This window comes from Drosophila persimilis, unplaced genomic scaffold (assembly GCF_003286085.1).
Source record: "Drosophila persimilis strain 14011-0111.01,24,50 unplaced genomic scaffold, DperRS2 tig00000124-arrow-pilon, whole genome shotgun sequence".
Taxonomy (NCBI): domain Eukaryota; kingdom Metazoa; phylum Arthropoda; class Insecta; order Diptera; family Drosophilidae; genus Drosophila; species Drosophila persimilis.
The window spans coordinates 10576478-10599724 of record NW_020825294.1 but is presented as its reverse complement, the minus strand read 5'-3'; the positions used below and the strand labels follow the sequence as shown (position 1 = coordinate 10599724).

Here is a 23247-nt window from a genome sequence, read left to right as displayed (position 1 = left end):
TGGAAGTTATAAAGAGGGCCCAGCACTCGGTCTATAAAGCGATGGAATTTCGCTCACCGCTGCACCATGTCCCACAGCACAGGGAACTCCCTGGCAGCGTTCACTTTTGCTAGCAAATTGGCGGGGCATCAATCCGATATGATGGCCATTAGTCGGATGCAAAATCTACGTCGGCGGATTGCGTCGAGCAAAACATGGACGCCGACATGCTCAACATCGTTGCAGCCTCCGACCAAAGTGAATGAGAAAGTTTTCGTAGAGTTTTGTAGAGTAGACTTTGGTAACAATAAACCATGTTATCTATTTACGACTGGGAGTTTTATGCTCGTCACAATGAACACATAAACATAGATATAATTCTAGTAGTAGGCCTCCTCAGTGGCCTCGGCCTGTGTAGGGGGCTCCTCGGCTGCGGGCTCCGGAGCAGCCGAAACCACGCCCACGGAGATGGCAACCGACAGTACCTTCTTCAGCTCCGGAGCAGAACCCGGCTCCGATTCCTGAAGATCGGCTCCTGAGATGCCTTCACCGGTCCTTCACCAAGCGCCGTTTTCAGAGGCTATGGAGGACGAGCAGTAAGGGGCACCTTAAAAGGTTGGCCATGCGTCGCCCTGCAAAAAAAATATCGAACGAATCGTTCGCACCATCGGCACAGTTCCCAGACATCGCAGAGCATGGCGGCCGATGCAAAGCTGAGGGAAGGTGGAGTAGGACATTGTTAGTTTAAAAATTTGGGCAGATATCGTGTCTTTCCACTCACCTGAAAGTCTTCTGGCCGCTTGCAGCAGTCGGCCACAGACATTGTCACAGTTGTCACATGTGTTACCATCCCAGATCAGTCGGCCACAGACATTGTCACAGTTGTCACATGTGTTACCATCCCAGATCAGAGCCTTGTCGCTGTCCTCGGCTGACTGTCAGCTGAACTGATCCGTCGGGCAGCCCTTTCGTCACAGCGCCAGAAGTCGGATATACAGTCGTTGTATTGTCACTACTCCCGCCACTTAAAATTATCTGGCCGTATACACGCCGTAGTACTCCTAGTCCTCCAGTAGCATCAGATGCTTGTGCTCGAGCAGACGTCGTGAGTACTGCGTGTCACACCCCGCTGGCTATGCAGATGTGGAAACAACTTGGGCGACTGTGCCGTGTGATTGCACAGCACTTTCGCATCCGGTGTCCACACGGCCCGGATGTCGGTGAACTGCGACAGACGATGCAGCTCCACGGAATGACGCTCTTTGTTGACAGGGGTGAAGCAGGCCCCATTCCCCACGGCAGAATCCTGAAGACGCTGTCCAGATGCCGTTTTCAGTCAAGGGTCTGTTGAAATGAATTTGGTCTTCTGGGGGTGGAGGCAGGGCGGAGTAGTGGGCCAAAACTGCGCCAAAGGGCACCGCTAGTCTTCAAAACGGCCGTCCACGGGAATGTCTGCCACAAATCCAATTGAGATGGCAGTGCTTCGATTAATCGCGACAGCTGATCGCTAGTGGTGGTATAGAATCCGAAAAATACCGGAAAATACCGAAAATTACTCGAAATATTCTTAGTTTTTGATCTTCCGTCGAATATTACTAGCAAGATAGATCTCTCAGCCATGACCACATAATTTTATACGATTAGCGATTTTCAATTTTCAAATTTACTGGTCTACTCTTAATACTTGCTTTTTTTGGATTTCTATATACGTTGAAAATTTAATTTAATAGATTGATGAAACTGGCAAAATATACCATTTGATCAGCTGTTTGGTAGCCTAGCCCGCGTTGCCAACCGTCTCGCGGGCCAATCAGCTGCGCCCATGGTTCAGATTTTTGTTATTCAGAACCAGAACAGCACAGAAACTATTCCGAGGCGCAGGCACAGCCAATTAATTTAATCAAACGAAACTCGGAATAGAAAACTCATCTCATTCAATTGAGAGCAATCAGCGATGGATTTCACGACCTTCGTAAAGCCCACCAACGGGGGATCAGGCGATGCCGATGCGGGAATCCAAGAGCTGCAGTTCTGTAAGCATGTGAAGTACATCGAGAATCATGGAAAGCAGGAGGACGACTACGAGTACTGCATGACCGAGTTTCTGCGCATGTCGGGCATCTACTGGGGCGTCACAGCCCTTGACATAATGGGGCAGCTGGATCGCCTGGAAAGGAAGCACATTATCGAGTTTGTGAAGCGGTGCCAGTGCTCCACGACGGGGGGATTTGCACCCTGCGAGGGCCACGATCCGCACATGCTGTACACTCTGTCAGCGGTGCAAATACTCTGCACATATGATGCCCTGAATGAGATCGATTGCGAGGCCGTGGTGCGATTTATTGTGGGACTGCAGCAGCCGGACGGCAGCTTCTTTGGTGACAAATGGGGCGAGGTGGATACCAGATTCAGTTTCTGTGCGGTTGCCACTCTGACTCTGCTCAAGCGTATGGAGCAGACCATTGACATCGATAAGGCGGTCCAGTTTATTATGTCGTGCTGCAATCAGACGGATGGCGGATTCGGCTCCAAGCCAGGCGCCGAGTCCCATGCGGGTGAGTCATGATCATGAGCTAATCACTTTTGTACCGTTCTGATAACTCCCATTGGGTGGCTCTCCTGCAGGTCTCATTTATTGCTGCGTGGGTTTCCTTTCACTCACACACCGATTGCACTTGCTGGACGTGGACAAGCTGGGCTGGTGGCTCTGTGAGCGCCAGCTGGGCTCGGGCGGACTCAATGGGCGGCCCGAGAAACTGCCAGATGTGTGCTACTCCTGGTGGGTTCTCTCCTCGCTGACCATTATGGGCCGCCTACACTGGATCAGCTCCGAGAAGCTGCAGCAATTTATTTTGTCCTGCCAGGACGCAGAGACAGGCGGATTCTCCGATCGTACGGGCAACATGCCCGACATATTCCACACGCTTTTCGGCATTGGTGGTCTCTCACTGCTGGGACACTCCGGCCTGAAGGCCATCAATCCAACGCTCTGCATGCCCCAGTACATCGTCGATAGGCTGGCCATTAAGCCCCAGATATTGTCGCGGCCATAAAACGATCCCCTCGGAGCGGAACACCCTTAACTGTTATAGCCAATTGTTTCATCTTTGTAGTGCATATGAAATCGGAGCGCTCAATTACTCGTTTATTCCAACACAGATCCCTAAGATTTACTTGTAAAACAGACCAAATTTCCGCCATGGAATCGCTTTAACCCAACGCTATTTGCTCTTCTAGAGCGTGTATCCCCTCAAAAAGCTATAAACAATGTATTTTTTATGATTAATTGGAAGTAAAATTAAATAAAGACATTACTCTATTGCAGCAAGCCAGGAAATGCTACATTTTCTTCCTTCTGTGTGGGAAAGCCGTCGTTCTTAGTTCTTATTTCAATCCAAAAATCCCTATAATCCGGGTCTGCGTATCGCATCATATTCGTTTGTTTACAAGCCGGAAATACTTTACCTCTAGTTTTTTAGTCAAGTCTAGAGGAACTCGGACAAAAACTTATCTTTCGATCAATTTTCCCATAAGATATGATATGCTTTCATTCAAGGTAGGGAAACCGGTGTGGTGTTTGCAAAACTGCATTTGCTGCGCATTTGCACATGCGAATTTGCATTTGACGCCCATCAAATCAGCTCTCTTGGCCTCGACAGTAAATGGCAGAGTTAATAATGGCAGGGCTCGGCAAATGTTCGCCCGTGAATCCACCAACGCCTCTCTTATGCGCATCAGGCGGACAAACCGGAAGACTTGGTCTCTTGTAATGGTATTCCATAGGATGATGGGATGGTTCTGGACTATCAAAATTAATTCCGGTGGCACTTCTTCGATTTCAGGCCCACCGTGGAGGCCTTGACATTCGACAATAAAACGTACAAATATTTGTCAAAATCTGTAATGTGTAAAATCTGTAAATGAATCTGTAGACTTGCTAGTTCTGATCTTGCTCACCAAGTTCTTTGTTTGTAAATATGGGATTATAATTTCGTATATTGAGAACTTATAGGCGAAAGAGTCCCTTCAGGAGATCCAGAAGTTGGCCATTCGTAATGTTCTTCAGCTGCAATCCTTTAAGGGCACGGTGGCGCAGGATACAGAATTCCTGGAGTGTAAAAACATTGCAATACATGTGCTTAAACTTTACCTCCAACAAATGTGGCTTATCCAGGATAACACTTTCCACAGGAGAAACCTGGTTCTTGATCAACCCCTCGATGAAAGAGTCATGTACACAACCGAAGTGACACCTGTAGGTGTTTCAATCTGGGCAACTGACAGACCAGCTCACAGAAATCCAGAATCACAGAAATGGCAGAAATCCACCAAGCTCCAGAGATTCCAGTTGATCCAGTTTCGTTATACTTATAAGGGAGTATGCAAGTCCAGTTTTCGTGGACACTCGAATTGCTTGAGATTGTATGCACCACCCATTTCCCATGTCGAGATCAGCGTGCAAAGATTTGAGCTGTTTCAGGCTTTATAGATCGACCATCCGTCCCCTGGTCCGTCGAAAGATCATTTTCAAATGTTTAAGATTCGCTGGTCTTCTACTGTGAGATAATCCATTACGACTCTCTAGCAATCCTCACTTAAATGGAGAACATTTGTTCAAGACGTTCCTCTGCATTGCAAGTGCCGAAGCTTTCTACTCATCTGCATTCCTCTTTCTAATTTCCTTGAGAGCGTAATTAGCTAGATTGCTAACGCAACCGTGTCCACTCATGGCTGTGTGATCTTGAGCAGTTTCGGCCAATAGATGCTTGTATGATTCTTACTCGAACCAGATTAAAAGGGTGTGTATCAGGCCAGAATCTATTCTTTTCCAAATAGTTCCGATCTCAAAGAATTAGGCTAGGCAGTTACAAATTGCCGAATAATTCAGAAATAAATAGAATAAAATATACTTGTTGAATTCAAAAGCGATCGCTAAACAAACAAGAAAATATAAACATAGTCGCTCAATAGTTTCTAAGATCAAACGTCTTTCTAAAATCTATTTTATTTCAATTTCAAGTAAAGTGTAAAACAAAGCTTAGAATAGATTATATCAAAAACATGTCCATAAATGGACGTGTCGTTTCGAAATAACAAACACAAAATCGGATGTCTGGCCTAAATTGTTATTCCATTGCTATATTTAAAAATAAAAGGTATGTAACCGCCGAGCTCGTTTCGCCTATCGCAGAAAAATACCGATGCATCGATAATGATCGTATGGCACTACATCCAATTACCTGTCATATTTGAAAAGCAGAGAAGTTCTGAAAGGAAAAGCATGCAGTGAGAGCGAGAGAAAAATATGCTTTTGTTTGGATCTGGTTGAAATAAGTGTGTCTATTTCCTGAACTCAGAATATATGTTCCGTTGAATCCGAATTAGTATTTTCGGCAGTAAAAAATATATATCGATATATGGACCTATCAATATATTAACATCCCTAGCGGACTGGTAGTAAATAAATGTAAATAAATATTTTGGACGCCCGCCATTCCGTACGCGACGCGTGTCCACAAGTCGGTTGTTCACGAGTCGTCAAAGGCGCGCTAAACACATAACATACATATGTATATACATTAGTGCGTACTAAGTTTTAAGTAATGTGTTAGCTTATATTCCGTGCGGCAAAAACATTTTCGTTTCGAGTATTTACATAATAAAGTACCAAGTAAAGTAAAAAACAAATAGTACAACATGACGACCACCGATGTGCGCAAAAGAAAAGTAAGGCCAAAGGTTAAAGGGGTAATAGAATTAAATTTTTTAATGCTAATTTCGGTGTGCACACACACCCACTCGCCGACACACGCACACTGATAAAAATAACCACTAGAGCGAGAACGAGATTTCTAAAGAAATTTGTTCTCTTTTGAGTCGGAAGTTGAAAATTTAAACGATTCCCTTCCCGCCCGTCTTACACAGAGGGAAATAATTGTTTCAATCAGTAGTATTTAAATGGGTGCCAATTTTTTATTTAAAATTCCTATGTATTTACATACAATTCGGAACAGATATATTGAGCAGATTCAATGCCGGCAAGGGAGAGAGAGCGATAGATAGATTTAGAGTCATAAGGAGGAGTGAGATGGAGCAGTATTAGAGGAGGCTGCCAAACTGGTTTAAAGGGCGTGCAACACTTTATGCAAATTTCATTTTCAAATAAAAGGTACACAGGTGTGTATGTAGGTATATAGACAGCTAAAACTATTCGCTAATGTTAATTTGTCTCACATATATGTATGTACATCCGAACTTTGCTTAATTATTGGCTTAATTCGCTGACCTTTGCGCTTTAGCCGGCTGGTTTTGTTAACTTTTGGGTGCTCATACATACATACATATATCTCTCTAAATTTCTTATTCACAAGGTCATCCAAGTGCCAGAACCCACAAACAAAAAAACGTACACACACAAATTGTGTTGGCACTCGATTGATGATAATGCCACCACAATCTGGCTAGACTAGACAACTTTTTCAATTGCTTTCCCCGAAACATTATTTGGGATACACACGAGAGAGTCTTTCGGTTTGGGGATCAGTGCATTGCATTGCATTGCGTGTGGGCGGAGTGGAGTGGAGCTGCAGCGGGGACTGAACAGGTTGCAAGTAAGTGGGGGAATCGTGGCCCGCACAGTAGGTCTGTGAAACTCAATTTCTTGGGGAATTCTAACTGGAAAAAGTACATATATGTATGTATATTCTACTACAGAAATAAGATCTTCTGATAAGGCACTATCCACAAATCAGTGGGATAATCCCATTGATTCCTAATGTTTTATCGACGCCCAACCCAGGCTGGTATTGCATTCTGATCGAAATATTGATTTATATAAAACTAGTCTAGTCAGTTATGAACCACCATGAAACTATTGAAAAAAACAATATTGTGCGTGCCTCAATTCCAATTTCATGATTTCGTTCGTCCGTGTCATATAGTACTTGGATCGCCCATAGGAACAAACGTATATATGTACATATCTGGGACGGCTTACTCACTATTAATCGACACAAGAAAGCCGTCCACGTCTCTAGTTATCAGTTGCATTATTGATTACAGTAGTGCTCCACCCCCAAGCCTTCGCAGCAGATGTGATAAGTTCTCACACTGAATATTTAATGGCTCTCGTTCCGCATGTCGATGTACATACATACTGTATGTACGATTAATTGATACGAAATGAAATAATTTCATAGTACTTGTCGTCAGCCCCATTTCGTGGTCGAATCGACAGACACACAACAGTCTGTACAAAGTTTTAGCTACGAGTATGTTGACTTTATTTCATTGTATTGAAATAGGAAGGGGGGACTTTGTCGTCACACACTTACCAAAAGCGAAACATTTGTTTAAATAATGGTAATTTCAGCAGTTTTGTTTGTGTTGCCCCAGCAACGTTTTTATTTAATCAGGCTAATAGATCTGACTGCCCAATTTCGTGCCCAGACATGCATAGGTACAGTATCTAATCGTGGGCATATCGCTTGAAGGTTGTGTGATAAGATGCCCTCCTAAAACGCTTACTAGCCTGCTGCTCGCTGCTGTACACTAAAAATTGTGTAATTTGGCATGACTTTGAACTTTTTCTGGGGGGCAATTTTGCGCACCATTGAAAGGGTGATGATTGTTTTTGATGTGCCATTTAATTGATTCTGGTCGGCCCACCGATATGTGCATATAAGGTGTGTGAGGATTGGATGAGATATAATAAGGATGCGGATCATTCGATCTCTGCATGCAAGATTCTTTAATGAATAAATCAAAAATTGTACCTATAGGCATTACCCATCATCTGTTTACTTACGGGTGTAAGTTTTTGGTGTGCTTGGAAATGTTGCTGAAATTTGAATTGCAAATTTCAATTCGAATTTCCCGAATTTCCTGTAGCCCTGACAGCTGTTTGTCTAGTTATCGATTGCGCAAGCTGTGCGGCTCTGCAGCCCTGGCACATGTGAGCGAACGATAAAAGCGGCCCGAAAAAAAAGAGAAGAAAAATATAAATGGAACAACACAGCCATTGACAATTGACATTTCAAGAGATAGCAAACAAGAGACTGAGAAAAAAAAGCAAGATACATACATATATGGTGATGGTGTGGCGGCCTGCTAATATTTAAAACGGGCAAACACTTGAAATGTGTCTAAGCGAAAGCACCAGTTATGCATAATAATTGCGGCACAGCGACGGGCAGCGACAAACGCAACGAAACCGAGCAATGAAATACGAATATAAGCTGGTAGAAACCCATATACTATGCAACTATGCTATGCAACTAATCAATTAAAACATAATTCTAAATGATGTATTTGATCGAACCTACTCTAACCGGTTAACTTTATTCCAATCCCCCGATTTAGCTGGCTACGGATGATAAACCGTCACAGGGCAACCGCCGGAAAGGCAGCGGCTCCGTCACTGGCAGCGGCGGAGGGAGTCGCGGTCCCAGCGGCCTCAAGATATCATTTTTGTGCCTGATTGTGTCTGTGATCCTCCTACTCTTTGTCTTTGGTGTGTATCATATGTATTTTGTTCATGAAGAGCCTGCCAAAGTTGTACTAACCAAACCTTCTGAATTTCCCACTGTCACCGTGCCCTTCTCGCAAATTGAACCCCATTTGCCGCATCAACCCATCGTTTCCCGTTCCTCTACCTCCAAACCGAAACGGAAAACAAAAACCAAAACTGAAACGGAATCTGCTAACAATGCAGGCTTTATCTCAGAGAATGCCAGTCCGTATCTGGCCCGTCTGGCCTCGAAGTTTGGCTATAGCAAAGTACAGTACGCAGCCATCATTGATGCAGGATCGACAGGGAGTCGGGTGCTGGCCTACAAGTTTAATCGTAGCTTTATAGATAATAAGCTGGTGCTGTACGAGGAGCTTTTCAAGGAGCGCAAGCCGGGCCTCAGCTCATTTGCTGACAATCCTGCCGAGGGAGCGCACTCCATCAAGCTTCTGCTGGACGAAGCTCGTGCCTTCATACCCAAGGAGCATTGGTCATCCACGCCGCTGGTCTTGAAGGCCACCGCCGGACTGCGACTGCTGCCCCAGAGCAAGGCGGAGAACATCCTCAATGCTGTGCGTGATCTGTTTGCCAAGTCGGAGTTCAGCGTGGAGATGGATGCCGTGGAGATCATGGATGGCACCGACGAGGGCATCTTCAGCTGGTTCACCGTCAACTTCCTGCTGGGTCGCCTCTCAAAAACCAACCAGGCAGCTGCCTTGGACTTGGGCGGCGGCAGCACCCAAGTCACCTTCTCCCCGACAGATCCCGAGCAGGTGCCCGTCTACGACAAGTACATGCACGAGGTGGTCACCTCCAGCAAGAAAATCAATGTGTTCACGCACAGCTATTTGGGATTGGGCCTGATGGCCGCCCGCCATGCCGTATTCACCCACGGCCACAAGAAGGAGGATACACTGCTGGAGAGTGTGTGCGTCAATCCCATCATTGCCAATCGCACTTGGACCTACGGGAATGTCCAGTACAAGGTGAGCGGCAGGGAGAACAGCAAGTCCAGTGCAGCCGAGCAGCCAATTGTCGACTTTGAGGCTTGCCTTGAGCTGGTCAAGAGCAAGGTGATGCCGCTGGTCAAGCCCAAGCCGTTCACCCTTAAGCAGCATGCGGTGGCCGCATTCAGCTACTACTTTGAGCGTGCCATTGAGTCGGGTCTTGTGGATCCGTTGGCCGGCGGGGAGACCACTGTCGAGGCCTATCGAAAAAAGGCGCAAGAGATCTGTGCCATTCCCAATGACGAGCAGCCGTTTATGTGCTTCGATCTGACCTTCATATCTACGTTGTTGCGCGAGGGATTTGGCCTCAACGATGGCAAGAAAATTAAGGTAAAAGCAGTCCAGACATTATTTTACATTGCTCAATGTGTATTTAAATGTGTTAAATGTGTGTTTGTTGCAGCTTTACAAGAAGATCGATGGTCACGAAATATCCTGGGCCCTGGGCTGCGCCTACAACGTGCTGACCAGCGATGAGAAGTTCAGTAATTCCTAATGCTCCTTCATTAGTCCGTAGATGACAGACGACAGAATACATTTTAAATCAGATTGCTAGCTGAAATTGTTTATAGAGTGCCTTAGACGTGCATCGAGTATACCACATAATATACTACACTAGACTACACCATACCACACACAGAAAAATAGCCCATAAAGTCAGTTAATATTATTTTGTTTGTGCCCTGTGCAGTCCACTTCGATTGTCTCAAATTGAAGCGATTTCCAATTCAGTTGATTCTGTTTATGAAAGCCCGATGAAAAGCCGAAAGCCCGCACTGTGACTACTACACTTAACGTTTAGTTCGTAATTCCATTGTTGTGTGATTCGTTTTTCGTATTCATATTTGTATTTCGTATTGTAATTGTCTGCCACGTTCTTAAATTTTAGCCATTACACTGAATTCCTCATGTACATAAATTTAGACATCGATATGTATTTACCTAATATGTAAAGCGGCTTAGACTACTACAATTAGCAAGAACATTTCAAATTGTTTTTCACATATGTATATGCAAAAAAATTAGTTTAATTAATTATTTTTTCAAATAAATCAATCAAATGTTAACTGATCTAAATCTTATTGTTATTATCTTATTGTACCAGATGGCCTCCGAGATGTTCCTTTAGATCTTTTACATAGATCTGCATCTGACGCAAGGTGCGCTCCAAATCGAGGCCCGGCTTAGAGCGTCTGGCATGATCTGCCCAGTTCCTCATAATTTCCGCAATCTCATAAATCCATAATTTTAGCCATTGCACAGAAATACTACTACAGTACTACATACCTACAATGGTCGGTGAAATTTGGTTAATTTCATTTTTTTTTTTGGTAGTTTGGGCGACTGTTTGGAGCTTGTATTTCATTTGTGCAGGTACTAATTGTTTTTTGACCAGGCTTATTAGAATTCTAACTTAATAATCGTTTATATTTTAAATGGATTTGGGACGTCGTACAAAACATTATCATAATCGTTCTTTCTTTGAGTTGTTTTGGATTCTCATGGTAAACTTTCTTCCAGACGTTGGAAGTTACGCACAAACTTTATCTTGTTTGTTCTTTTCATACCCGATACTCAAAATGCGTATAGGGGTATATTAGGTTTGTGGTGAAAATGGATGTGTGTAACGTCCAGAAGAAAGCGTTACCGACCCCATAGAGTATATATATTCTTGATCAGCATCAATAGCCTAGTCGATAGAGCCATGTCTGTCTGTCCGTCTAGTGCTCCAAAACTATACGAGCTAGACATAAGATCTCAAAAACTATAAGAGCTAGAGCAACCATATTTGGTATCACCACTCTTGTGAAATCGGAACTGCACAAATGTATTTCAAAATTTCGCCCCATCCCCTTTCGCCACTGCAAAGGACGAAAATCTGTGGCATCCATAAATCTCAGAGACTATTAAAGCTAGAGCAATCAGCTTTGGTATCCACACTCCTGTTAGATTTCACTGAATACTTACAAACTTCGCTGCACCCCCTTCCGCCACCACAAAGGACGAACATTTGTGGCATCCACAACTTTAAAGATACAAGAAAATTAAAAACGCACAATCAAAGAGAATGATTGGATCATTATTATAGAAAACGAGGGGGAACGTTGTGAGTTGCTGCGGACACCGCAACTCTACAGTTATACCCGATACTAAGTCAGTATGACTCTCCTCCGGCAGACGCCGCTAATTTTGAGATATATGTTTTATAGTGAGATCTAACAGGAGTGCGGATACAAAATTTGGTTACTATAGCCTTAATAGTCTCTGAGATTTGTGGATGCCCCAAATTTTGGTCCTTTGCGGGGGTGGAAGGGGGTGTGGCGAAATTTTGACACAAAACGGTCACGGTCCGATATCACAGTAGTGGATACCAAATTTGGTTGCTCTGGCTGTTATAGGTTCTGAGATCCTTGAACTCATATTTTGCAATTGGCAAAACCGCCCATGAAACCTGTGTGTTAGAGAGAGACAGAGCAAGAAAAAACGAAATTGTTTTCTTGATTCTGGCTATAATAATTATACGATCTGGTTCAGATTTTGCACTGTCGAAGATATAGTCATCTTCTACGATTATGCGTTTTCAGTTTTCTCGTATCTTTGAATTTGTCGATGCCACAGATTTTCGCCCTTTGTGGGGGCGGAAGTGGGCGGGGCAAAGTTTTGAAATATACTTGTAGCAGTGACATATCACAGAAGTCCGGATATAAAATGTCGTTGCTCTAGCTCTTATAGTCTTTGAGCACTTGGCTCTGATAGGGACGGACAGACGAACAGACGGACGGACGGACAGACGGACAGACAGACATGGCTCAATCGACTCGGCTATTGATGCTGATCAAGAATATATATACTTTATGGGGTCGGAAACGATTCCTTCTGGACGTTACACACATCCACTTTTACCACAAATCTAATATACCCCAATACTTATTTAAAGTATCGGGTATAAAAAGTAACAAATCAATTTGCATTTTTTGGTTTCCTCGTGTCTTATAAATTGTGGATGTCACAGATTTTCATTCTTTGCGGGAGCAGGAGGCGTGCCGAAATTGATATATTTATTGATATAGCTATACAGCTGATCAAGAATATACATATGTGTTTATATATCACCACAAAACTACGCTAAAATCCCTGAACTCTTCGAGTACCGGGTATAAAACTCATGTGCATGATATATGTTAATTTAAGTGTTTACTGTTTATAGGATGAGTACAAAAAAAGTAAGAATTGAATTTGAAAGACAGAAAAAAAGATTTTTCGTCATTGTGATCTTCACAAGGATTAAAAAATGTATATTAGGTTTTTTTCGCATACATTTTTCGAATTCCCATAAAGGCATGTGTGTAAAGCGAGAGAAGCGAATAAATCGAGAGACTTGATATCAACCACTTGATTCCAACCAAAGGATATCGTCTGTATATGAATTAGAGAAGCAGACCTTGATCTTCCTGCGCTGCTCCCTCTGTGCGCTCATCCAGGTATGAACACTTCTCCCTAAGTTCACTTTGTCTACGTCATCGCGATCTAGTATGTTGAGAAATTTTAGGCGAGGAAGACCCTGGAGGAGATCCACAATTTGGCCAGTCGTAATTGGCATGGATATGTGAAGGTTTAGGAGGCTCTTTAGCTTCACTAAGTCCTCCAAAGGGACGGTGTCGCAGTTTACACGGAGTTCCTTGAGTGTAGAAATATTGCAAAGATGCTTAATCTGATCCGCGGACAACGCGCAACCTTCCAGGAAAAGACTTTCCAGAGGAGAGCCCTGTTTGTTCATCAATCCCTCGATAAAAGAGTCGCGTAAATAACATGTCCATACGTTCAAATACCGCAGCCGGGGCAAATGGCAGAGCATCTCATAGGGCACCGTTGAGTCGAGGTGTCCTACATCAAAGACCAGACTTTCGAGCTGCTGGCAGTTCGTCAACAGAGATTCAAAGGTGCTCTCACTGAAGTTTTGAAGACATCCAAAATCAAGATGCCGCAATTGCTTCATCGTTTGGCAGCAATCCGCCAAGCTCTTGCCATCGAGTCCATCACAGTAATCCACATCTAGATATTCCAGTTGATCAAGAACATGCAAGTCTCTTCCGCTATATGATACAGCACTCAACGTCAGTTTTCGCAGACACGGGAATTGCTTGAGATTGTATACAAAATCCGAACACCACCTATCCCCCATGTGGAGTTCAGCGTGCAAAGATTTGAGCTGTTTCAGGCTGTATAGATCGTCCCATCCGCCCCTGGTCCGTCCAAAGGTCATTTTCAAATGTTTAAGATTCGTACAGTGGCTCCGCAGGCTCCGCAGGAGCCACAGATGCTGATCGCCCGTCGAACTGCGATTGGATTCGGACTCATAGCTAACCAAATCCTCACCAACGATCTGCAACAGTTGTTTAAGATTTTCGTCGCTAGTCCTACTCGTGAGCGATTCATTAATATTTTTGTACCGATGGCTTGCGTATCTCCGGAACATCTCTCCAATATACGGGTGGGAGGAAGCGAGACTTAGCTGGTCTCGTACGTTGAGATAATCCATCATGAATCTGTAGCAATCCTCGTTTACGTCGAGAATAGATGTACGAAACGTTCTCATTTTGAGTTCCTCCGCAATGACAGTGCCAGAGGTATACTGCCCATCAGCTTTTCTCTTTCTATTTCCTTCGAGATCAGCTTTTTCCACATTACTACCGGCAGCTTGTTCACTCATTTCGTTTCCTGTATTACACGTACATACATATGTATGCGTTGTAGAGGTGTATGGGAAGTCTCGCTGGAAGAGGATTTGTTAGTCCAAAGTAAATGTATGTATATGGCCATTACCTACCTTAAATCGATGCCATTCAATAGAACCGTCGCTGGATGCAGTTCTTTATGCACAAAGCCTCGTGGTGCGGGCCAGTTTGTTGGTCGCACTTACCAATACCAGTAGAGGCTTGTGTGTTCTTGCTCGAAAAATCTTCCGCGTGGAGTTTGAGGTTAGAATTCGGAAGCAATGCTTTTCCCAATACCTCAAGGGCTAAGTTAAGGCTGCTAAGATAAGCCTGCTAAGTTGTGGTGCACCACAACTTCCTTCGTCAAAGTTTCGTATGTAAATACGTTATGTAATTGAATAAAATGTTATATTTTATGGACTTCCAAATGTCAGACTTGTTCTGCTGCGTCGAAAGCTAGTTCCTTGAGTGATTTTATGAACTAGTTTAATAGTTGGTTCCTTAACGTCATCCGCGCGAATATTGTTATAAAAAAATAATTAATTAATTAATAATGTTATATTAAAATAATTGTTCAATGCAATAAATAATAAAGATTTCTAGGTTGATCTTAAATTTAACAAGGCCTTTTTTGTTTGTTAAGAGTAGCATAATTTAATTTAGCAAAAATCGAAAGTTCGATTCGATTATTCTGCCTATCGGCGCTACTACCACCACTAAAAATACCGGAACAAAAGAAATAAAATCCTGGCGAGTAAAAATAATATCCCAAAAGCCAATTCTTTAGAATAATTGTATCATTAGATAAGACATTTGTGTGATCCCCTGAAGCCACTTATGACACTGCTGTACGTATTGCAACCATCGATGGGTTTATTGGTGTGAGGAAGAACTTCCTCCCAGAAAGTCTACAAATATTAATTAAATATGAGAATCAGTTATTTTTCGTCCATTTTCCAGTCTTCTATTATCAATCTGAAAGACTTTAGCTTCAGTCTACTGATTACTTCCGTCCAGTTGAATACCCTGTCAGGTGGAGCTATTGTTTTGACAAGATATGAATATATGTTCTTGATGATTTTGGTGGGAATGGAATCAAACCAACATTATTTCGTTGAAACAGAATATTTTCAAGAAATCTAATAAATGCCGTCTTTGAGTTCTGGAAACCTTGAGTTAAGGAAACCGTAATAATAATAAAAGGAATATAGTAAATTCGAAGTCATGAATAGCGTCAATTCTGCATAAAATACGAGTAGACTACCAATATCCGTGACCAGAAAACCACCAACCACCTTTTTGATCTTCAGCGCGAATAGTGTCACTATCACAGTCCCAGACCACTGTGAAAAACTTCATGTTCAGGTGATAAATTAGTTTGTTCTTCCTGAATATTTTACCAGCGACTTAAGTTCGGAGGCTTAATTTCCGCTCCCTACTTTGAGCGAAGCGAGCATGGCGCGTGGTTCCATTAACATCTTGAAGTTGGATGCGCAGCCCGCGAGGAAGGGCCATGGTCATTAGATGGATTTTTTCCAATCCCAGGAAGAGGCTCTCCTGGAGGTTTCCGAAGTTAAAGCTCTTCTTCCCGTTGACTCGTATTACAGTCTAGCCAGATCCGGAAACACTTGAATTTCAGGGCACTGGGAATGGGTAGATTCGGGGCACATTGACAACAAGAAAATCAGTTGAGTTGACGAATGGGAGATCATCCATACGCTTTATGACATCTGACTGCTTTTTAATTATGCGCTCCATCAAGCTTGCCAATGGACTTTTGATACTCTTGAAATATCTTCTTTAGCTCTTTATTTTGTGATTCAAGATCTTTAATCTGGTCTTTCATTTCTTCCCCGCTATATCATAGAGTTTCTTATCATTCTTTCGTATCGATGACTCTAGAAGGTTGTTGCCTTTCTTTATAGTGCCTTAACCATAGGATATCTAACGGCGCCACAGCGCTCATCGTCCTCCTACCTGGTAATCTCACAACTAATTAGTTTACTTCAATTATAGTTTCTCCAAACACTTAAATCTTACAGCATGCTCGTAGCATTTTCAGTGGATGGCGTGGCTGCCCTGCGGAAGCTTTGCGATCCGATCATCCATATGGGGCTTGTATTTGAGTTGGCCCTGAATGAGGGCCTTGATGTACAGCTCCTGCGGTAACTTATGCGCAAATACCTTCAGATCCCCCAGAGTGATGTCTTTGAGGGACTTGTAATGATCAATCGTCGCCCATGGATTTTATCCAAGCACACGGGAGAAGATGTCCCTAAAATCACAGAATATAATTCGAGATGCAGATGGCATAGGGAGATGCCCTACGGTGCTAACTGTGATGGATATTCCAGGCTTTCCAGGCGCCCGTATTGACCATACCTTCGGCAATAGCCTCCACAATCCGATGGAGCTTTTCATTTTATCCGCTCACAAGTAGCCACAAACCATTGTCGCTAACCAAGAATCGGCAGTCGAGAGTGGCCTCTGCGGCGAGAACCATTTCCTTGTGAATGTGCACTTTCACTGCAAAAATAACAAAAAAAGAGGAGTAGCAAGACAGAGTTATTGGTAATACATTCGATGACTAGATGGCTAGTGTGATATAGAAATTGCTTACTTTTTCGCTCTCTGACTCAGCAGCGGCGTGATAAAAAAGAATCAAAAGTAGGACTGGGGTTCTCCAAATTTGACGTCCTGTGGGGACCGCAGCTCGCAGGTGTCTGTCTTGCCCTGCTCGTACGATTGAATTTAAAACTGTTCAGGTGGCCGATCAGCTCGGACAAATGCTGGTCTTCGGTGCCGCATTCGAGCTCTCTGACGGTGAGTAGTATTGGCTTCTGAAGACCATCGACACCTTGTTTATAGAAACGATCCGGGAGACGGAATTCGGCGTCCTCAATCTTCGGCCGCTCTTCGTACAACAAACCGTTAGAACAGTTCGAAAAGACCTTTAAATAGGCAAAGGTGGCGGACAGCACCTTATTGATGTGCTTGAATCCCTCGTCGGTGGGGAGAGTGTAGAGTAAAGCTGATCTCGTCCTTGCCAGCATGGCATTGAAGAGAGGCCACCGTTTCCGTTGTACTTGATCAGTAGGAGAGTAATTTATCCGGATTGCTGTGATAGTACGGACGCACCCAGGTTAACTCAAACTAACGCCATTTCTCCGCGACCTTGACGAGAAAGACTTGCTCGTGGAACGCCGGTCAGAAGGCGTTGCAGTAATCGAACTTGGTCAGGTCTTACGCCTTGATGTCATGCGGATGTCATGTTACCCCAGTTGAAGGTCAAGTATTTTAGACTCAACTCCAAGAGTGGTTCGGGCACAGTAAAGGAGAAAAATGTGTCCTCGCTGAAGATTAATGAGGAGCATTCGCCGCCGTACTTTTCCACATGTGCAAAAAAGACGTTCTCCGCCGAATCTGGCTTGCTGCCCATGATGTGCTCCGATATGTGGTCGATCATCAAGGCCAACCGATGGGGCCGATCAAAACTTGTAGCCCATTGTCCAGCACAAGAGATCTAGAAGGCAATTGAGTATCGTTTAGATGGAGTGTCTCACCATTTCACCTAGTTGTGCATAGAAACTGTCGTCCTGTCGTTCTCTGATTTATAGGGATCCTCCAGATTCTTTACTTGCACCATTGTAATGTGTCGGCTAATGAAAGTTTGATTGGATTTGTTACTACAAAGCCCACGCCAACGTCACGCAAAAACCAAGATGGAGGAAAACGCGGGACACAACTTTCAGTGGGGGTCATCAATTCTAGCGATAGTATCGATTGCTTGTTCAAGCTATCGATAGGGCAATAAGCCGCTAACTTAACTTCCATTGAATCCAAGCTGTGCATACCAAATTTCTGAAGAAAAAACAATGTAAGTTTACGGGATACAGATTACTATCCGCTCCACACAGACAGTTCCACACCGACCATAATGAATAGAGAGACTTAGGGGACATGGGCCGCCTCTGCATGAACGAGCTATGTTCGGACGTGTTGTTCCTTGAGGAGGATCATGATCTTCACATATGGATATCAATGAATTTCTAATTCAATATTTGTATTAAAACAACACTCTGAACATCATCATCATCTTGACATATGGAACTCATAGACTTGGGAACTGTCGTAAATATCTGTCTGAAGAGGGTAAAATGCACACAAGTGGGAGCCTGATGCTTTTTCGAGGGTCGTAGCATAAGCGATGGCTACTTCGATGTAAATGCCGGATATATGTACAGGTGTTTGTAGCGTGACTCTTTAATCTAGTGATCATGCGGAATCATCACATAAATATATAATAAATCTCCAAGCAAAGGAAACACTTGCTCGCTTGAGCAGGAAGTTACCATTGCGGAAAATGGCTGCCGATGCCAATAAGGAAATGGAAGACAAAATCCACTCATTGCAAGTCATCATCAACAATTTTTAGAGCCAGGCCAGATCAAATCAAGGAGATCAGAGAGCAGGTGAATCTTCTCGACACGTTTCCCAATGATAAATTTGTTTCGGCTTCGTCCGGATGGACTTCCATTGGTCTGATCTGGAAAGAAATCTATTTATCTAAATAATCTAAATTCAAAAAAATTATAGAAAAACTATCGGATCCGACGAACTCTGTTTCGCCGCAGTTTAACGCCTTCAGATAAACCCCAGAGTGATAACAAAAACATAAAAAGGCTCAAAAAAAAGGCGCCAATGGTCCAAACTCAACGAAACTTTGACTGTGAATGATTGGAGAAACGTAATGTTTATAATTTATCTAAAATTAACTATTTTTGTTGGGATAAGGAATGTGCCGAAAAGAAACTGCACACTTTGTTTTTCTTATAACTTCGATGTTTTCGTTCCGATTTCAATTTTTATTTTTTTTTAATTTTAGAGAAAAACATTAACTTTCAATTTTGTTAATAAATTTAAAAAAATGTCTAGCCTTTATTTTTGATTGAATTGTTTGCTTAACACCGCTCATTAAGTTCTGCACACACTCTTTGGTAATCCTACGGGTCGCACGCATCCAGTTTTTTTTCATATCTTCCATGTTTTCGGAGAGACTACCATCCTTCTTTAAATTTCTTTTAACTAAGGCCCAATATCGCTCTATTGGCCGGAGCTCTGGGCAATTTGGTGGGTTCTCCTCTTTTGACACGAAATTGATGCCTTTTGAGTCAAGTAGCGCTAACGTTGAGCGGGCATAGTGCGCGGACGCCAGATCTGGCCAGAATATTCTTGACACATTGTGTTTTTCATAAAAAGGTATAAGACGCTTTTTCAAACGCTCCTTCATGTACACATCGGCGTTGATTGTCTCCTTTGTGAAAAAAGCACAGCTTCTTAGGCCACAGGTGCAAATGGTCTGCCATATTAGCACTTTCTCCCCAAATTTATCGACTTGAATTGTTGACACCGACTCGTCAACAGTTCCACCTTTAACTTTTGTATAAAACTGAGGGCCGGGTAAAGTTTTCGAGTCCAATTTGACATACGTTTCGTCGTCCATAATAACGCATTGAACTGCATCATTGAGCAAGCGATCATAAAGCTTTCGCACTCTCGTTTTGCCGACTTCTACTTGTCGCAGACTTTTTTTCGGAACTTTTTGTTTTTTGTATGTCTTTAAATTATGGCGTTGCTTTTTTTTTTAACCATACTCATACTTGTTCGCGCTTTTTTTGCCAATTCTCGAACGAACATCGTGTTATGTTTGTGGATTAAGGCTAATGCTTTTTTATCAATATTTTGATCCCTTGGACCCTTTTTTCTCCCAGTTTTTGGTAAATCTTTTAAAGAACATGTCTCTTCAAACTTAATTATAATATTTTAAACACTATTAACACTAACTTTGTAGCGTTTAGCTAATTGTCTGTAAGACACACCTCTGTGCAAAATTTCTCAAGCTTTCTAACGGTGCATCGAACGGCATGATCGAAAGCTCGCACTGCGAGAAATTGACGATTGTAAGTGTGCAGTTTCTTTTCGGTACATTCCTTAGTAGGACGAATGATCGTCGCAAATTCGGAGAATTCGCTATTAAAGGAGGCAGCAGGATTTTCTGGGGATGTTTTTTCTATTTTAGAGTTGGGTATCTGGGATATGTAAAGGCGGTCACGGGCAAAAAAAGGACGCAAAAGGATGTCATGTGCCATTGATGATTGCAAACAATTTAAAAATTTGAATCGCTGGCGCAGAAACAGTTGCATCGGCCCTTGAGTGCAAATGAAAACGTTGGCAGGCCTCCCAAAACGTGACGCACAGCACACCATCCACAGGACGCAGAGAATCGAAGGATGTAGGGCCTCTAAGCCTATAAGATGGAAACATTAATCTTGGCGTGGATGCCTCCGAGTGCAGACATCAGCGAAAAAAGACGCCATTAGCTAATAAATCGGATTGTAACTGGGTTTATCCAGTAAAGAGGGTATTATCCCCATTAGAAGTGACCTGTGTGAGACCCAGAATGACTTTTCAGATCGTATGTTGTCAGAATTTCATCCTTCCATATTCAATTCTATAAACTACGAAGAAAATTGTTGTTTTAATTTCAGATATTTAGATTGTTCAAAAAAACTTTGTTATGCAATGTTCAGCAAAACAACTTCGGCTTATAATCGGCTACCGTCCAAATACGATGATACCGTAAGTGCGTTGACTGGTAACCGATTCGACACATTTGAACGTCGCGCCTACTTTTCTACTTGACTTCTACATTTACATTTACAGTCTGCTACTGTTATCGACTACTCTATATTCTCATATCGCGTAAATATTAAATCGACCATTTTCCAGCACTTCTCATGAACTATCGAATAAACAGCTGATTTGCCGAAATATATATATAAATATATATATATGTATCTTCGTGCTCTTTTCTCTGCAACACAAAACACGCAACTAAATTTCGTTTAAAAACAATCAAAAACAACACAAAATGGACTAGTTTCGTATTTAAACCCTTTACTCGGCCGTGTAGTACCCAAGTGAAGTGGATTTTCCCATGGAAATTGTTTTCGGAAACTTACACAAACATTTTTTCGTAAGCGCTGCCTGTGTGTGCCTCTGCTCTGCCTTTGCCATTGCCTCTGCCTCTGATGTTGTCTCTGTCTCGTTCGCACAGCAGAATTACTAGTTGCTGTGTGTGTGCGTGTGTTCGCGTGTGTTTGTGATTTCGCGTACGTTTTTTATATGCTAAAAACTAAACTTAATTAAATGTGAAGGAGTGAGGAGAGGAGCGCATCGGCAATCATTGAAAATGCAACATCTGACCGCCAACGAAAGAGTAGCAGCAGCAGCAGCAGCCACAGCAACAACAACAGCCGCAGCAGCAGCAACACCAACACCAACAAATTACTACACATTACTACACTATATTTGTGTCCGTGTGCGTTCGTGCGTGTGTGTTTCTATGTTCACATTGAATAATGTTTAAACATTTTTGGATTTTGTATACAAAACAATTTTAATTTGTAGCAGAGAATCGGCTTAGCAGTTAATCGAAGAGCAGGTAAGTCATTTGTTATGAACAAAGTCAGTACAAACAAAGGCAAATGTGTCAAAAGTTCGTTATGGCTCTCTCCCGCACTCTCTCTCTCTCTTGCACACACACACACACACACTATATCTCCCGCCACGCCGTTCATAAAGGAAAGAAATTAATTTTGCTTTTGCATTTTCCTTTACCTTTTTTGCTCTCTTTTAATTTTAATTTGCCTTGCGCAGCGAATTCGCGCGCAAAGGCACAAAAAATACAGTAATAAACGTCAAATGCCAGACGGACAAAATGCCGCCGCCGCTCTTTTTTACTGTAAATGTTTTACAGTGTGTGCGTGCGTGTTTGGCTTTGCTCGTTTTCTTCTATTTGTTTGCTTTTGTCTTAATTTGTATTTGTAACTGCTTTTCAATGGTTTTGCAAATACAAATAAATAAAATACAAAGTTTCCTTTCTTATCAGCTTGCCATGCTATTGAAATCATGATGAAAGACAGACCAGAGAGGGGCAAAAATAGAGAGAAAGAGCGTCAAACACACCTAACGGCCGTTTTGATAAGAACCAGTGGTAATTGTTTGAGTGCGGGAATTCCAATAGGAATGGGCATTAAAGAGCCGAACTCTCTCGCTGCCCCTAAATCTGTGATTCCTCCTCCGCCTGGGTGCTGATGGAATAAAGCAGTCTGAAGTCTCAGCATTATCTCAAAAATTTATGTTTTCCAGCTCATTTTTTTTCAACAATAATAGTGACATTGACTAAATCAAATACAAATAGCATTTCTCGAAGTTGGATGGTTCGAGTTTCGTTAGAATTTCCAGGGCCAAAAAATTATACAATTTCCAGCGGTATAAAAACTTTAATATCTGTGCACCTTAAATTCTGATGATATCATCATTGAGTTGGATTTTATTTTATATATAACAGGGATCAGAGTTCCACAAGGAGTTCAACACTAAAGTACTGAAAATCTATTGAGAAAATAGGACAATTTTCAATCTAAAAATAATCTATCATGATGAGGAAGCCAAAAAAAGAAAACATTTGAAATTCCTGAAACTTGTTTAAAAAACATCCTTTGTCAACACTGATGAACCACCTTCATAATTATACAACACTACTGCTGTGAAATCAGCTATCCAACTTTACAAGTTTGTTATTGATCTGTAAAGTCAGTAAATCTGCCAGATATTACATTAAGAGAACAATCTGTACAATATTTGCATACTGGAATGGAATACTATTCCTCTGTTGTATGTACATATATCACCTTTTTTGACCGTTTCGTGTATACTTCACTTTATTTAATTTTGGTAATGAATTGCAGTTATCAGATAGGAGGTCCAAAAATGTTTACTACTCTTCGATTCAATACTATGTCGGGGCGGCAGTGGCCACAAACACAACCGTTGCATCCCTCCCTCCTCTGCCCATTCCCATTCAACCCGTTCCTGGGTTGCTGTAAACACAAAGTGCGGACGTCATATGGAAATTGATTCATGAAATCAAATTACAAAACATTAAATGAAGCAACTATCGGCCGACCGAAGC

The 23247-nt window shown here is 42.5% G+C and overlaps 3 protein-coding genes across 5 annotated transcripts; 2 read left to right on the top strand and 1 right to left on the bottom strand.

Annotated features, from left to right (window-relative positions):
• Positions 1-1829: 1829 nt before the first annotated feature.
• Positions 1830-3316, top strand: LOC6596418 (geranylgeranyl transferase type-2 subunit beta). Its single transcript, XM_002021780.2, has 2 exons — positions 1830-2534; positions 2605-3316. Exons 1-2 carry the CDS (start codon positions 1934-1936, stop codon positions 3030-3032), a joined length of 1029 nt encoding a protein of 342 aa, XP_002021816.1. The 5' UTR covers positions 1830-1933; the 3' UTR covers positions 3033-3316.
• Positions 3317-5510: 2194 nt separating this feature from the next.
• On the top strand, positions 5511-10572 carry LOC6596417 (ectonucleoside triphosphate diphosphohydrolase 5). 3 transcript variants are annotated; one of them, XM_026987560.1, is made up of 4 exons: positions 5513-5706; positions 8341-8491; positions 8693-9825; positions 9899-10572. In XM_026987560.1, the coding sequence occupies exons 1-4, from the start codon at positions 5677-5679 to the stop codon at positions 9989-9991; spliced, it is 1407 nt and encodes a 468-aa protein (XP_026843361.1). In that variant the 5' UTR covers positions 5513-5676; the 3' UTR covers positions 9992-10572. The 3 variants fall into 3 exon arrangements, with proteins under 3 accessions (XP_026843360.1, XP_026843361.1, XP_002021815.1); XM_002021779.2 differs by lacking the exon at positions 5513-5706 and adding an exon at positions 7984-8219; XM_026987559.1 differs by having other exon boundaries at positions 5511-5706; positions 8341-9825.
• Positions 10573-12880: 2308 nt separating this feature from the next.
• On the bottom strand, positions 12881-14548 carry LOC6596416. Its single transcript, XM_026987435.1, has 2 exons — positions 14324-14548; positions 12881-14269 (listed from the first exon to the last, which is right to left on the bottom strand). Exon 2 carries the CDS (start codon positions 14204-14206, stop codon positions 12881-12883), a length of 1326 nt encoding a protein of 441 aa, XP_026843236.1. The 5' UTR covers positions 14207-14269; positions 14324-14548.
• Between the last annotated feature and the right edge of the window lie 8699 nt (positions 14549-23247).

Coding starts and splice junctions, on each gene's coding strand:
- LOC6596417 (XM_026987559.1), top strand. CDS start 5,677: ATGACGACCACCGATGTGCGCAAAAGAAAA. Junction 5,707..8,340: donor CCGATGTGCGCAAAAGAAAA/GTAAGGCCAAAG, acceptor CCCCCGATTTAG/CTGGCTACGGATGATAAACC. Junction 9,826..9,898: donor ACGATGGCAAGAAAATTAAG/GTAAAAGCAGTC, acceptor TGTTTGTTGCAG/CTTTACAAGAAGATCGATGG.
- LOC6596418 (XM_002021780.2), top strand. CDS start 1,934: ATGGATTTCACGACCTTCGTAAAGCCCACCAACGGGGGATCAGGCGAT. Junction 2,535..2,604: donor AGGCGCCGAGTCCCATGCGG/GTGAGTCATGAT, acceptor GCTCTCCTGCAG/GTCTCATTTATTGCTGCGTG.
- LOC6596416 (XM_026987435.1), bottom strand. CDS start 14,206: ATGAGTGAACAAGCTGCCGGTAGTAATGTGGAAAAAGCTGATCTCGAA.